The 14696-nt window shown below is 43.8% G+C and overlaps 1 protein-coding gene across 1 annotated transcript in view; it reads left to right on the forward strand.

The window, feature by feature from the left end:
* The first annotated feature begins 9728 nt into the window (after positions 1-9728).
* fam241a (family with sequence similarity 241 member A) overlaps positions 9729-14696 on the forward strand; it is a 29278-nt gene continuing 24310 nt past the window's right edge. The window contains exon 1 of the mRNA XM_069926189.1: positions 9729-9890. Within this exon, the coding sequence (XP_069782290.1) occupies positions 9729-9890 (162 nt within the window). The remainder of the gene's footprint in view (positions 9891-14696) is intronic.

Genomic DNA, 14696 nt, shown 5'->3' on the forward strand with positions numbered 1-14696 from the left:
TGCAATGAACAATGAGATGGTGCTGCTCCCAGTTAAATGAATGTGTTAACTGATTGCTTTTTTTTGCCAAATATTCTAAGTGCTGTCGAGTCATTGAAGTGGTTAAGGTAGACCTTTAAACTGTAATGTGCCACTGTCTATAGCAGTCAATTATTTGAGAGTAACCCAAATTTGGCAATCAGTGGTGAGTGGTGTGCCATAGGGGTGGGGGGCTGGGCCCACAACTATTCACGATATACATAAATGATCTGGAAGAGGGGATAGAGCATAGTATATCTTAAATTATTGTTAACACTAACAGTGGAAAAGCAAATTGTGCAGAGGATATGGAAAGTCTGCAGAGAGATATAGAGAGGTTAAGTGAGTGGGCAAGGTTCTGGCAGATGGATTACAATGTTGGTAAATGTGAGGTTATCCACTTTGGAAGTGAAAGTGGAAGATCAGAGTATTATTTAAATGGAAAGTGATTGCAGCATTCTGTTGTGCAGAAGCACTTGAGAATGCTTGTGTATGAATTGCCTGCAGGAGCAGCACGCTATCAAGAATGCAAATGGAATGTTGGCCTTGTGATTCACTGTTAGCCACAATCAGACACACACAAAGATAAAGACTGTACATCAGGCTTTAATCCACAACACAGAGCCAGGCTGGCTGTGGCTGCAGCAACTCTGAGTGAGGCCTCGGAAGGCCGGCGCAGGCTTATATCCCAGAGGATGATTGACACCCGACTGGGTGGGGCTTGATCCATTCAGGCCGACTGATTGACAGCTGGCCAGGTGTTGTCCTGTCCCCTTACACTCCTGCAGGTACAGAGATTGCCCCCTGTAATAGGCCGGTGGTGTACCACCACGAGCCTTCATTGCAAGAAAGATTGAATTTCGGAGCAGGAAGGTTATGCTGCAACTGAACAAGGTACTGGGGAGGCTGAACCTGGAGTTCTGTTCTCCTTACATGAGGAAGGATGCACTGGCTTTGGAAGTGGTGCAGAGGAGGTTCACAAGGTTCCAGATTGGAGGGGGTTAGCCTATGAAGAAAGATTGAGTCATTTGGGATTGTACTCAGTGGAATATTGAAGAATGAGAGGGAATCTTATGGAAGCAAATAAAATTATGAAAGGCATGGATAAGATAAAGGTAGGCAGGTTGTTTCCTTGGGTGGGGGAGGGGGTAGGACAGAACTAGGGGACATACAGTAGTCTCAAGATTGAGGGTCATAGATTTAGAATGGAGATGAGGAGGAAGTGCTTTTCCCATAGGGTGGTGCATCTTTGGAATTCACTGCCCATTGAAGCAGTGGAGGATACCTGTGTAAATTAATTTAAGACAAGATTGGATAGATATTTGCATAGTAGGGAAATTGAGGGATATGGAGTAAAGGCAGGTTGGTGGAGATGAGTCTATCATCAGATCACCTATGATCTCAATGAGCAAGTTTGACAGGCCGGATGGCCTACACCTTCTCATATTTCTTATATTCTTCTATAACCATGGTGTTTATGCTGATTTTTATATTCACCATTTGATGTTCATTAAAGCTTTAAAGGTATTGAAAGCTTCTCTGGGATACCTCTTCGACATTTCACGATCTCTCCAGTGGCATTTATTTTGGTTTCCCCATTGACATCCCTGCGCATCCCTTTCCATCGTTAAAATCCTTGTAGGTATCAAAAAAAAATGGAGTGCTTGATTAAATTTTAAACTTATATTTTGACATACAGCATGGTAGCAGACCATTTCAGCCCATGAGTCCATACCGCCCAATTAACCTACACCCCCAATACATTTTGAACAGCGGGAGAAAACCCACGCTAACACAGGGAGAATGTACAAACTCCTTGCAGACAGGCCGGATGGCCTACTCCTTCTCTTTGGATTTTAACCCCGGTCTGGTCCAGATCACTGGCGATGCACTAACCACTACACCAACTGTGCTCCCCATCAGCATCAGGCTAGAATATCCCTGCATCTCAACAGAATGTCCAGAGGCTCACGCATGAAAACATGTGCCTTCTCCTTTAGTTCCTTATCAAGTCTGTAATATGTAGCTCCTGGCCAGAAAGGTCCACCATTTCATTGGAAGTGGCTGAGACAATCCTGTACACTTTTTCTTTCATTAGCTCTTTACTTTTACTCCTGCTGTATTTAGATTATTATCTCCATGCAAGTTCACATTGTGGCAAGCAGCTCGAGATATAAACTAAATTCAGACCTTGCTGCACTGAACGCCTATTTTCATGAGTAAAGCATAGAAGTCTACAGCTTCCCCTTTGTAGTGGGATTATAGAAGGTCATGTGACTTCTCCCTGAAACCTGCTGGAATTGTGGATTGTGGAGGGTCATGTGATCTCTCCATCTGCAGGCCCATCGGAAGTAGCAGCACCTGCCAATCAAATTTGGACTCCATCCACCCATTTGGGCACACTTGACTGTTAGCCCCCTTTAATCACCTAGGAGGCACTATAGCACAAGTTGACTTGTGCTGAAGGTAAATAGTTATTTGCTTAGTGATTACAGTCATTAGATAAATAATTAAAGCCAATCAGACACCTGTCATCTTTCATCTCACCAACTTCTGCATCTGCAACATTTTCTGACTTCATTTCAACTTCTCTGCTCCTGCAAAGCTTGCTGCCCTTCTATTAATTCCAACTTGTTGACCCTAGACCTTTATTGGTGAGCCTCACTTATTCTATCCTCTACAAACAGAAGGTCATCCAAAATTATAATGCTGATGTCCTGTCCTGCACCGTGAATCATTAACCATCACTCAAGCGCTAACCCTATACTGCACCCCAGTGAAGCAGTGCTACATTATTAAAATTCTAATCATTCTTTTCAAATCCCCTTCTGGTCTTGTTCCTTCCTATCTCTGCATTGGTTTAGTCCTTTAATTTTCAATGTTACTTGAGTGTTATAAATAATTTCCAAATGCAATTGCTTTTGTTCATGACTTCAGCTGCCAAGGCTCTCAGTTCTTGCTCCATCTCCATAAGTTTCTGCTTCCCTTTCTACCCTCTTCATCTTTTTCTGAAAATGGCCAGTTCTCGCCTACTGTGGCTCAGTGTTCGCTAATGGATTGAATCAGAATTTATTGTCAGGAACGTGTCACATTGTTTGGCAGCAGCGCCACAGGGCAAACATTTATATAAACCACCTTACAAAAAATGAATAGAAATAGTGCAAGAAAAAGACAAAGAAAGGTAGGGTCTATGGTTCATTGTTCATTCAGAAATCTAATGGCAGAGGGAAACAAGCTGTCCTTGTGCCACTTCAGGCTCATGTACCTTTTCCTCGACGGTAGCAGAGTGAGGAGGCATGGTATGGGTGGTGGGGGTCTTTGAGGATAGAGGCTGCTTTATAAAGACACTGCATCTTGTAGATGTCCTCAATGAAGCGCATGTGATGTCGCAGGCCGAGTTAACAACCTCTGGGGTTTATTCTTGTCCTGAGAGTTGGCGCCCCCGTACCAGGCAGTGATGCAACCAGCCAGAATGCTCTCCACAGAACACCTGTAGAAGTTTTTGAGAGTCTTCAGTGACATACTGAATCTCCTCAAACTCCTCACAAAGTATAGCCACTGGTGAGTCTTCTTCATGATTTCATCAATGTGGAGGCTCCAGGACAGATCTTCAGAGATGTTGACCCCCAGGAATTTGAACTTCCAACCCTCTCCACTGCTGACCCCTCAATGAGGACTGGACCATGTTCTCCTGACTTCTCTCTGCTGGTCCACAATCAGTTCCTTGGTTTTGCTACCAATAAGTGCATTGATATGACACCTCTCAACTTGCTAATCTATCTCCCTCCTATACACTTCCTCATTGCCTTCTGTGATTCTGCTGACAGCCATAGTGCCATCTACAAATGTTTAGATTGCTGGTGCTCTTATTGCAATGTACAAGATCTCTAGGGAAGCATAATAATGTAGCTGTCAAGATGTTTCCACCGGTGGGAGAATATTGAGCGTGGGGACATTGTTACAAGATCAGGGATTGGCCATTTTAAACCAAGGTGTGTGGGAACTTCTTCTCGCAGAGGGTGGTGAAGCTTTGGAATTCTCCAGTGCAGAGAATTGTGCAGAGTAGATCATAGTGGCACTTAAAGAGAAAGAAGATACATTTTTGAAAGGTCAGGAAATTGAGGGCTCCTGGCAACTGGCATTGAGAGGGAGATGTGATTTGGTGGTAGGTCAGCCAAGATCACAGTGAATGGTGAGTGAGGCAGGCTTGAGGAGCCAATGGAACATTTTCTTTTCCTATTTTCTTGCGTTCTATGAAGCAAGTTTGAAAAGTTAGTGACATTAAGTTTGTGACATAATTGCAAGTTGTTGCAGGGCAAGTAAAAAAGATGGTAGAGACTTAGTGAGATACTTAGTTTTGTAAATAAGAACACAGAATATTGAAGCTGTATCATCTGGTTGGAGATCAAGTGAATATTAAGTTGAATTAAAGGCACCATTGAATAGGAACAGTGGACATGGTCTTGAAGAGGACTCATGAAGTACTTTATTTTGAGATTTTGCAAAACTGTATCTATAATGAGAAAGATTTAAGAACTGTGCATGCTAAAGTAGATGAGAATTTAATTAAACATCAATTGTCTCAACAGACTGTACCTGGGAATTAAAAGGCACCAGTAAAAAAGTGTTCTGTGGCAATATAAATCAATGAATAATGCATTCAAGGGATTGCCTTAGTAGAAACTTGTTAAATACAATATACCAGGAGTCAATGACTATAGATGAGGGCTTTATATTCTTGAATCTTTTGAGTATTGTGCACTGGTCTGGTCACCTAGCTATGGGAAAAGTATTGTTAGAAAGATATAAGTTGGAAAGGGTGCAGAAAAGATCCTGGGACTGCTGAGCTTGAATGATAAGGAGAGGCTGGATAGGCTGAACCCTTTCTCCCTGAAGCATAGGTAGCTGGCAATTACTTTATATAAGTTTATTAAAATCGTGAGGGGCATAAATAAGGTAAATAGTTACGGTCCTTTTACCAGGATAGGAGAACCTAAAACTAGAGGTCATAGGTTGAAAGTGAGAGTAGGAAAGATTTAAAAGGGACCTGAGGGGCACCTTTTTTATATAGGATGGTGGGGTATATGGAAAAAAAAACTGCCAGAGCAAATAGAAGATGCAGGTACAGTTATCACATTTTAAAAATATTTAAATGTGATTATAGTTCTTATACACTAAGAGGAAAGGTTTAGAGGAATACGATCCAAATACAGGCAAATGGGTCAAGCTTCAGTGGATAATTTGGTTGGCATGGACAAGTTGGGTTGAAGGTCCTGTTTTTGTGCAATCATATTCATGGCTCTGTGACTCTTGAAGAGCCATTGCAGAATAAATTATGGAAATTAGGTAAATCATGGCCTTGTTCTCAGTGCCAGCCAGACGCTGATGAAGGCCACTGTATATATCTGGGTATTAGCAATGTTAGAACTAGAAAGGACACAGAAGAAAAATCAGTGTTTGTGCAAAACACTAAAGTCCTCAGTTTTTCTCAAAGTGTGATGCTTCAATTGATGAGTCACATCATATACAAAAGTGCAATGGCAAAATCATCATATTTCTAGTCCACGAAATCTGCATTAGGTTTACAGGTGTGCTCCTTTATCAGATTATAGGCAATACAGAAGGATTTCTTTCCCAGGAAACAGTCTTCATTGTGATTTTCTCTGATACAAAGTCTCATCATCTATTCAAATATCAATGATGCAAGTTGAAGAAAAAAAATAGTAATTTTCTGTTGATTTTTTTTAACATTAAAATCTAAGAGTGTGAATTTTATTCTTCATCTTGAATCTTTGGGTCCAGATTTTTGGAACTGGGCAAGGAGAAATTTCTGTAACCTGAAAGGCCTTAATATTGGGGAGGGGCCACATATATTTTCCATGACTCCAGTGTGCTAGGTATTGTTGAAATCCTGAGGAGAGAGCATCTGCCATCCAGTTGGTAGCTTTGCGGGAACCATGGGAGATGCAGATTCTTGATGCGCAATGAAAAATCAAACTTGTTCCTGTGGCCATGCATGGCAGACCATGGAATATGTAACAACCCAATTCCTGATCCACAAATAGAGTGTGGTAACAGTGAAGTTCACGTGGGATCTTTGCACTCTGCCACAGGAAGAGCAGGAAGTGTTTGATGGAGCAAGTGGTGGCTGGGTAAAAGGTGATGTGCTCCTTTACTATTTTTGGTTGACTTTCACATGTTTCTGACATGCAAACTTGAGGTTTAGTGTCTTCCCCAATATTCCTTCTTTACTGTGACATATAACAGGCAGATCTTCTTAAATTACATTCTTCACAGTAACAACGAGGCCATTATGAAGCATTGTCCTTCTTCTCCTACTAATCTCTTCCCATAACAGAGATGAGGTTAATCGCTCTTCTTTTATAACAACTGAAGAATAAAAGAAATGGGAGGAGTAAATATTTGCCCTCGGAACCTGCTCCTCCATTCATCAACATCATTGCTAAGCTATCCCAACACAATTTCATGCACAATATTCATCCCTTTATTCCTCTAATTTTTAGAAATAAATAAATCTTTGTTTTGAGTAATCAATGACTGAACCTCCTTAACCTCCTGAGTAGGAGATTCCAGAGGTTTAGTATGACACCAGAAACCCTGGGAAATTTCTGTGGTGAAAAGAAATGACCAGCTGCATCATGGTATGTATGGGAACACCAACACCCCCAATCCCTCCAAAAGGCAGTGGACACAGCCCAGGACATCACAGGCAAAACCCTCCCGACTAATGAGGACATCTACAGGGAACACTGCGGTACGAGCAATCATCAAGGATCCACACCACCAAGCACGTGCTCTGTTCTCGCTGCTGCCATCAGGAAAGAGGTATAGGTGCCACAAGACTCACACCACCAGGTTCAGGAACAGCTGCTACCCCTCCACGACAAACTCAATCGGAGACTAATTTAAGAACGCTTACTTGTGTACTTTATTGATTTTCTTTTGTTTTCTCTATATTGCAGTTCGATATCTGTTTAGGTTTTTAAAATTTGTGTACACGTTTTATGTTGTGTACAGTTTAGTTTTGCACTATCTCAACCACTGGCTCTGACAACTCTTTTTACATGCCCCAACCCACTTTGTGATGAAGTTGTTCCTCGGGTCCTGTTTTAGATCTTCCTCTCTCACTTTAAAACTATCCCACCTAGTGTGACCATCTACGTTTCTTGTGATTTTATGTACCCCAATAACAGCCTGCTACACTTCGGGGGGTGGGGGGGGGTTAGCCTCACCCTAATGAGATGCTCAAATCTTCTGAGAGGTTGGTCATGGCTAGAATTAACACATACCTAAGTAAAGATCTGGACCTACTGCAATTTGCCTACCGTCACAACTGCTTCACAGCAGATATTGAATCTCACCAGCTCTCCACTCAGTTCTGGATCACCTAGACCACAACAACACATACATCAGGCTACTCTTTATCAACTACAGTTCAGCTTTTAACACTATCATACCCTCAGTACAGAATTATAACAAGATCCTCCTCTAAATGGTAGGAAATATATCAAGTACTTGGGATTTATCAGTTTTAATCTTAGCCACTTGCCTCGGATTAATTTTTGACTAATACTTGTTTCTTTAAGTTTACCTTCTCCTTAGACCAGGGGTGTCAAACTCAAATTCACGGAGGCCCAAAATTTAAAAACTTGGACTAAGTCGAGGGCCGAACTAAATATTTATTGAAAATTTTCAACAACATCTGCATGTTTTCTCTTCTTTCAACATATGTAATGTTAAACTTTTTCTTATTAAAATAAATGTTTAATAATAGTTTTGGATAAACTCTTTCCAGAAGCATTAACAAATGAGAAATAAAATATTCAATAAATAATATTTCTCTTGAGGATTTGTCAAATGTTGCTAGTGTGCTGTCAAATAGTAAAATCTGAGGGCTATTGAGAATGTGGGAGAATAACATGATTCCTGAAACAAGCAAATGGGTGACTGATTGTGGGCATGAACTCTAGCAGGGTTATTTGCCATGCCCTTTTTCCATTGGTACAGATATCCTTTGATTTACACACTTTTCAAGTTTTATGCCTAATGAGCTTGTATCCAGGTGCAGGACCATTTTTAACCAGGAATATATTTATCACTGTGACATGAAACTATTGGAAGATCGTTTTATCCTGAGATTAAAGTTCATAATACTTACTCAGGCCTGTGTGCGGGAGGGCGGGGGATTGCGGGCGATCGGGTTGGACAACAACAGTGCGGGGGCATAGGCTCTCGCTACAGGGCGGCATCTCGGCGGATCAGCGGCCCCGTCACCGTGAGTCGCGGGTCGGCCTGCGGCAGGGAGGGGGAGTGGGCAACGGTCCTGGCGAGGTCAGGCCCAAGGCCTCCGGTTCCGGGCGCTGGGAAGCAGCCTTGGCTTCCCCTGACACCGGCCAGGCCGCGCTGCGGTGGGGGGGGCGGGCGGGGGGACACGACAGTGCGGGGGCATCGTCTCTCGCTGCAGGGCGGCATCTCGGGGGATCAGCAGCCCCGACACTGTGAGTCGCGAGTCGGCCTGCGGCAGGGAGGCGGAGTGGGCAACGGTCCTGGCGAGGTCAGGCCCAAGGCCTCCGGTTCCGGGCGCTGGGAAGCAGCCTTGGCTTCCCCTGACACTGGCCAGGCCGCGCTGCGGTGGGGGGTCGGGTGAGGGGACACGAAAGTGCGATGGCATTGGCTCTCGCTGCAGGGCAGCATCTCGGGGGATCAGCTTCCCCGTCTTGTCTTCCCCTGACACCGGCCAGGCCCTAAAACCAGAGTCCACGGTGAGACCCTGCAACGTAAACAGAGGAGGTAGGGGCGATTAGTGGGCTGACGCCAATGCATTCTGTGATTTGTTGTATTACTGTGCATGCGCTATACTGGCGCGGCGCCCAGCGGGCCACCTCTAATACATTTTTGAAATGATCTTGCGGGCCAGCCCGCGGGCCAGAGTTTGACATGTGTGCCTTAGACTCTTGGTTCTCTGTTCTCTTTTAACTTTTTGTATCTTCTTCCATAATTGCTGACTCAGCATTTTATTTTAATTCCTACTTCCTTATTTCACATAAATTTCCCTTCCCTGCTTGTAAGTGACCTGCTCTTGGAATCCATTTTTATTTCTTATCCATTTCTTGCCAATTTATTGACATTTTATCTTGGCTTTCTTATCAAATTCTTGATACTGTGTTCAATTCTCAAACGCTCCATTGACGACTGCTATTCCTGGTCACTAAATAAGCTTCTTTCTTGGAGTAAATACTGTCTTTAATTTCTCCTGATGGGGACATGTGAACCATTTTCCCTTGTGAGTTGTGTGCAATGAAAGAATATTTGATGTTTAATATTGCATGGGAAGTTTTTTTTTGCTGGGACACCAGCTGCATACTACATACCATGCAAGTTCTCCTTTGGTTCTTAAACTTCAAAACAGGGATTTGTCTTGACTCGAAGAAGAATGCCGTGCATTACAAACGCATGGTACTTTTTAAACAACGCTCCGGCTGCCAGACTGGCATGCGAATGAATGGTTCGTGGGTTAATGAGGCAGGCGAGTGCCCATCCTCCCCAGCTGTGGATGGCTCTTGCAGCTCTAAGCCTCGTGAATTTGACAGATACTCATCAACCCGGCCGGAGAGAGAGAGAGAGAGACCCGCTGCAGCTTCCAACTGTCAGTCACCGCGCCGTTGCGTAGGAACCCGTCCGGCCCGGGGATGACGTCACTGAGGCTTTCCCCACGCTGCCTTGTGAGAGGAGAGATTCAGCGCGAGCGCGAGGAGCGGCGGCGCCTGAAGAGTTGGACAGCGCTGAGAATGGAGCGCCGGTGCCGGAGCGAGGGCGGTGCCAACAGCGAGCGGAGGGTCGCCAACCCGCAGGTAGCCCTCCCTGGCGTAATCGGCGGTGAGGGCGCTTGGGAGTTCCGAACGGCTGTAAATTGGGATGTGCGACTGGAAGTTGGCGTGGAAGAGGGAGGGAGTTGCTGCACATTGAACGAGCGGACGGTATTCGTGCCCATTGGACGCTCTTCAGTGATACCTTCCCTAGAAAGCGAGGCAATTGCTGCAAATTATTCGGATTCCCGACTCTGTAGTCCGGCTCTGGCCATGTGACTACAGTTTAAATGGTTGAATGGGAATTTAGGTTTGCAATGTTTGAGGTGCCGAGGTTCCGTCTAAAACGGCCACGTTGGATGTGAATAGGCAAAATAAAAGTGGGGTTAATTTTCTTATAACTCTCTGTCAGACAGGAGGAGGAGGAGGAACGCTCTTGGCGCAGTGGCTTCTGGGACTTGTAGTGCTCTTAGCACGTGACGTGGTCTCTTGCTCATCTAGTGTCTTCGAGCGCTCCCAATGTCACCGCGACGTGAGCGCAACGAAAGCTCAAAAGGGCTTTCTGTGGAGCCCATTTAGGTTCATTAGAGCGGGTGAACAAAAGCCTCGTCAAAGAAATTTCAGCAGAATCCGAAAGGAGGACCATTTTAGAGTTTCAGCACGGTGGAGAGATTTGGCAGCAGAACCCCAGAGAAAATGGAATCACGAGGAGCAGCAGCTATGAAGAATCTGTCATCCTGGGCCTGGATGTCGACCAACTGAAGCAGTTGAACGTTGTGGTTCGCTACACAGACAAATCGGGTGGGGGGGTTGGAGTGGAGATGGAGCATTGCATCAGATTGTGATCTGTGACTCTCAGGACAGCATCAGGAACGCAGACTTGATTAGACAGAAAGAGGATTGAGGTTGCATGGAGTTTAAAGGATTGTGGAGGCAAGGGATTTTTTTTGTTTTAACCATATAACCGTTTACAGCACGGAAACAGGCCATGTCGGCCCTTCAAGTCCGTACCGGTTCACTTGAACAACTCCACTAGCTCCTCCGCAAGCTCCTGAGGAAGCAGAGGCTCTCTCAGGTCGGCACAGCCTGAGATTTTCCAGCTCCTCATAGATTCTCCTCATAAGACCCCGTTTTCTTGGATAACTTTACTCCGTTCCATTTCTCTTTATAAATCGCTGTTCTCTGGGAATCTTTACACATGTTCCTTTTCTCTTTATAAGTCCACATCCTCTAGGATTATTTACTCCATTCCTTTTCTCTTTATAAATATCCGTTCTCTGGGATTCTTTACTCTGTTTATTTTCTCTATAAAAGTCCCCGTTCTCTGGGATTCTTTACTCATGTTCCTTTTCTCTTTATAAGTTTGATGAAGGGATGTTAACTGATTTAAGAGAGAAAGATTGTGTCAAACATTATTACAAGAATGAAACATGTATGTTATAATATTTAAATTACTTTATTTTGAGTTTGAGGATAGGGTATTTCCCTATTGAATTTTAATTTACTGCAAGTGTCCATGCTTGTATTTCAATCCATTGCCATCTGAGGCCAGCTGTGAGTGAGGGTGCTCTGGTTAAAGCAGATGTATCACAGCACTTTAGGCATTATCAAAATGACCTTCCCTTTTGTAGATGCACAAAAAAAAAATCAGTGATGGTGATATTGGATGGGGCAATTAAGGCAGAGGAAAATGTAGTGATATTATAGCAAAAGCAGTTTAACATTTGTGCCAAGATTCATTTCATTTTTAATATTCTGTGCAGTACAGAAATTCAGTGAAGAAGCTGTAACAATCCCATTCTCTTAGGATTTTTAAAGAATGATTGGTTAGAAATGTATTTCTTTTTCAATTCATTCTCTCAATTTTTAGATTTTGTAAGTTATTTTTGAAATATTTCCCTGTCACTTGGGGGTGTCGGTGTTCCCATACATACCTTGATGTATTGCTGAGTAAAATCGCACACAAATACAAAAGAATATAGCCAGTGGAAGAGGAGTATCTGAATTGAAGGGGATTAATAATTTTTTTTGTCACCTGTACCAAAATACAGTAAAAAGCTTTATTTGGTGTGCATGGAGTAGACTAATAAATAAATACACTACACACTATTGTCTTATTTGTCTAACAGTGAACTAGCGCAGGGTATAGAGAAAAGTACAGAAACGTAGTGCAGGAATAGAGAAAAGTATAGTTACAAATGACAGTGCAAGGGCATTATTATTTACTAGTATGACATCCATTCAAAGTGATCACGGTTGGAGAGAAGCTGTGCTTGAATATGAGGTTAATGACCTTGAGAACATTTATCTTTTCTCCAATGAAAGGGGGAGAAGAGAGCATGATCATGGTGGGAAGAGTTCTTTCCTATTTCAGCAGCTCTTCCAAGACAGCGATAGATGTAAACGGAGTCGATGGAGAGGAGGTTTTCATGTTGACCTGAGCAGAATTTGCCCGTCTCTGTAGTTTCTTGTGGTCTTGGGCAGAGCAATTTGCATATCAAGCGGTGTTACATCCAGAAAGGATACCGTCTTTGGTGTACCTATCAAAGTTGTTAAGAAGATTCAAGGATTTCCTCAAGATTCCAGGTAGCCTTGGGTGCACTTTTCTCAGTTGAATATCAGTATGGTCGTTGGTGATGCGTACTCGAGAACTTGAAGCTTTCAACTCTTTTCCACACTGATGACGTATGCTGGGACATGATAAGGACATATTTTATGAAATCAAAGACCAGTTTCTTTGCTTTGCTGACATTGGGGGAAGAGGTTTTATCCTGCTACCATTGCCACTAGACTCTCGATCTCCTTCCTAAATTTAGTTTATTGTTTTGGATCTGGGATGAACAAAGTTCTGTAAAAAATTGAACTCTGATTTTTAAAATCTTACCACCCTCTTGTAGATGAGGAGATCCAGCAATGCAATTTAAATTGTTTGCAGTGGCTTTTCATTTGATCATGTTTGACCTCACTTTGAATGCCATTTTTCATAAGCATGTTCCAAGCAGCATCAAGGTGCCTAATGTGTTGTTTAGACTCTGATCTTTATTTTAGTTCAAGACAATCATGTTCATGGTTGACTTAGAGGTGCATTGTGTACAATCCTGATGAGTGTTAAAAAGAAATGTCATCCTGTAGTCAGGTCGCTATGGCTACAGCTAGGTTATAGCTCTCGATTATAGCCCCAAGGCTGTAGCTCGAATCTGCAGGAGAAGAAAGACACACACACTAGAAGAGTGTATTCGACACTGAGTTTATTCAGTGGCAGCTCTTCCTTTTATAGTCAGCTTGGCCGCGTCATCACCAGGGCGTGGCTTGAGCAGACCGGCTGCTAATTGGTTACTTTGGAGGCCCAATCCCAATTGGGCCCCCTACAATCCACTGGCGGTGATTGGCCAGTTTCACCGCCCTGCCGGCAGCCTATGGAAACGTGTGTTTCAGCCCGCACAATGCTTTGCTGGTCGCCATGTTTGACGGCCATTTCCTGTGTCAGCCTGAGGTGTGGGCCACTACAGTCCATTAATTTTCTGTGAGTTAGGAGCTGTGCTCTGGTTCCTACAGGGTAATGTCTGGGGATGGATCTCCCTATTTTACTCCTGATCATTTAAGTTCATTATCAAGTTTCAGAATTGCCTAGGTTTGGTTTTTTTGCTACAGGCCCATTGCCCACAAGCCAAACATTGTTGGTGATGAGTTTGCACTAGAGTTCATCAAGTATATTTTAAATGAGGGAAGATGATCTGGACTCGGACTAATAATTACTTTGTTGATCCATAGTCAAGGAGGGAAGGTCTGAAATTAAGAAAGGCTTGCATTGAGCAAATCAGTGGTGCAGTGTCCAAACTTGAAATGTGTGAACTGATTTTGTTATTGGCTGTGCCGGCCTTGTATTATCAGCTCAGCTCTCATTTGTCTGGAAAGGTTTTTCCATAAAAGATAGGTGGTGTGGCAGAGACCAGCTGACTGAGACATTGTGCGGGAATGGGGCCAGGCCCATCCTTCGCAACACCTGGGATAGATAGTCCCTCAGCAAGAGCAGTGCTTGGTGCCCTCCTACTTTGATGTATTGCACCGCCGGATGCAGCCACGCAACAAAGTGCTCATCAAGATGAGAGCCATGTTGTGTACCCACTCCGCAGCACTTCCGTTGAGCAGCTTTGCTCTGTCTGCAGCAATGGTGGGGATCTCGAGTGCTCCACTTCCGCACTAACAAGTCTGTCCACGGACTCGAGCACTGCCATACCGAGGCCACCTGCAAATTGGAGGTCAAACAGTCTCCAACAGGATGGCATTAGCATGGCCTTCTCTAGTTTTGGGTAGGCTACTTTCCCGTCTCCCGATCTTCCCCACCCCTCTGTCTCCTTTCCTCCATTTCTCTACCTCTTTTCCTCCCCTTTTAAAGAGCTATCCCCTAATCTAATCAATTCTCAGCATTTTTTCTTCTCATAGCACCCATATCCACCTTTGACCTCCTGCCTGTGCTCCTCCCCTTGCCCCTGCCTCCACCACCTTATTCATGCATCTGCTTGCTTTTTGATCATACCTTGATGTAGGGCTCAGGCCTAAAATGCTGGTTATGTATGTTTCTTTGCTACATAAAGAACATTGTGCCTGAAGAAAACTGAGGTCCTCCATCAGCCAGCTCCCCCACATCTCCATCGGGCACACTGAACTCAAAACGGTCAACCAGTTTACCTACCTCGGCTGCACTATTTCATCTGATGCAAGGATCGACAAAGAGATAGACAACAGACTCGCCAAGGCAAATAGCGCCTTTGGAAGACTACATAAAAGAGTCTGGAAAAACAACCACCTGAAGAAACACACAAAGATCAGCGTGTACAGAGCCGTTGTCAT

This window comes from Narcine bancroftii, chromosome 3, assembly GCF_036971445.1.
Source record: "Narcine bancroftii isolate sNarBan1 chromosome 3, sNarBan1.hap1, whole genome shotgun sequence".
NCBI classification, from domain to species: domain Eukaryota; kingdom Metazoa; phylum Chordata; class Chondrichthyes; order Torpediniformes; family Narcinidae; genus Narcine; species Narcine bancroftii.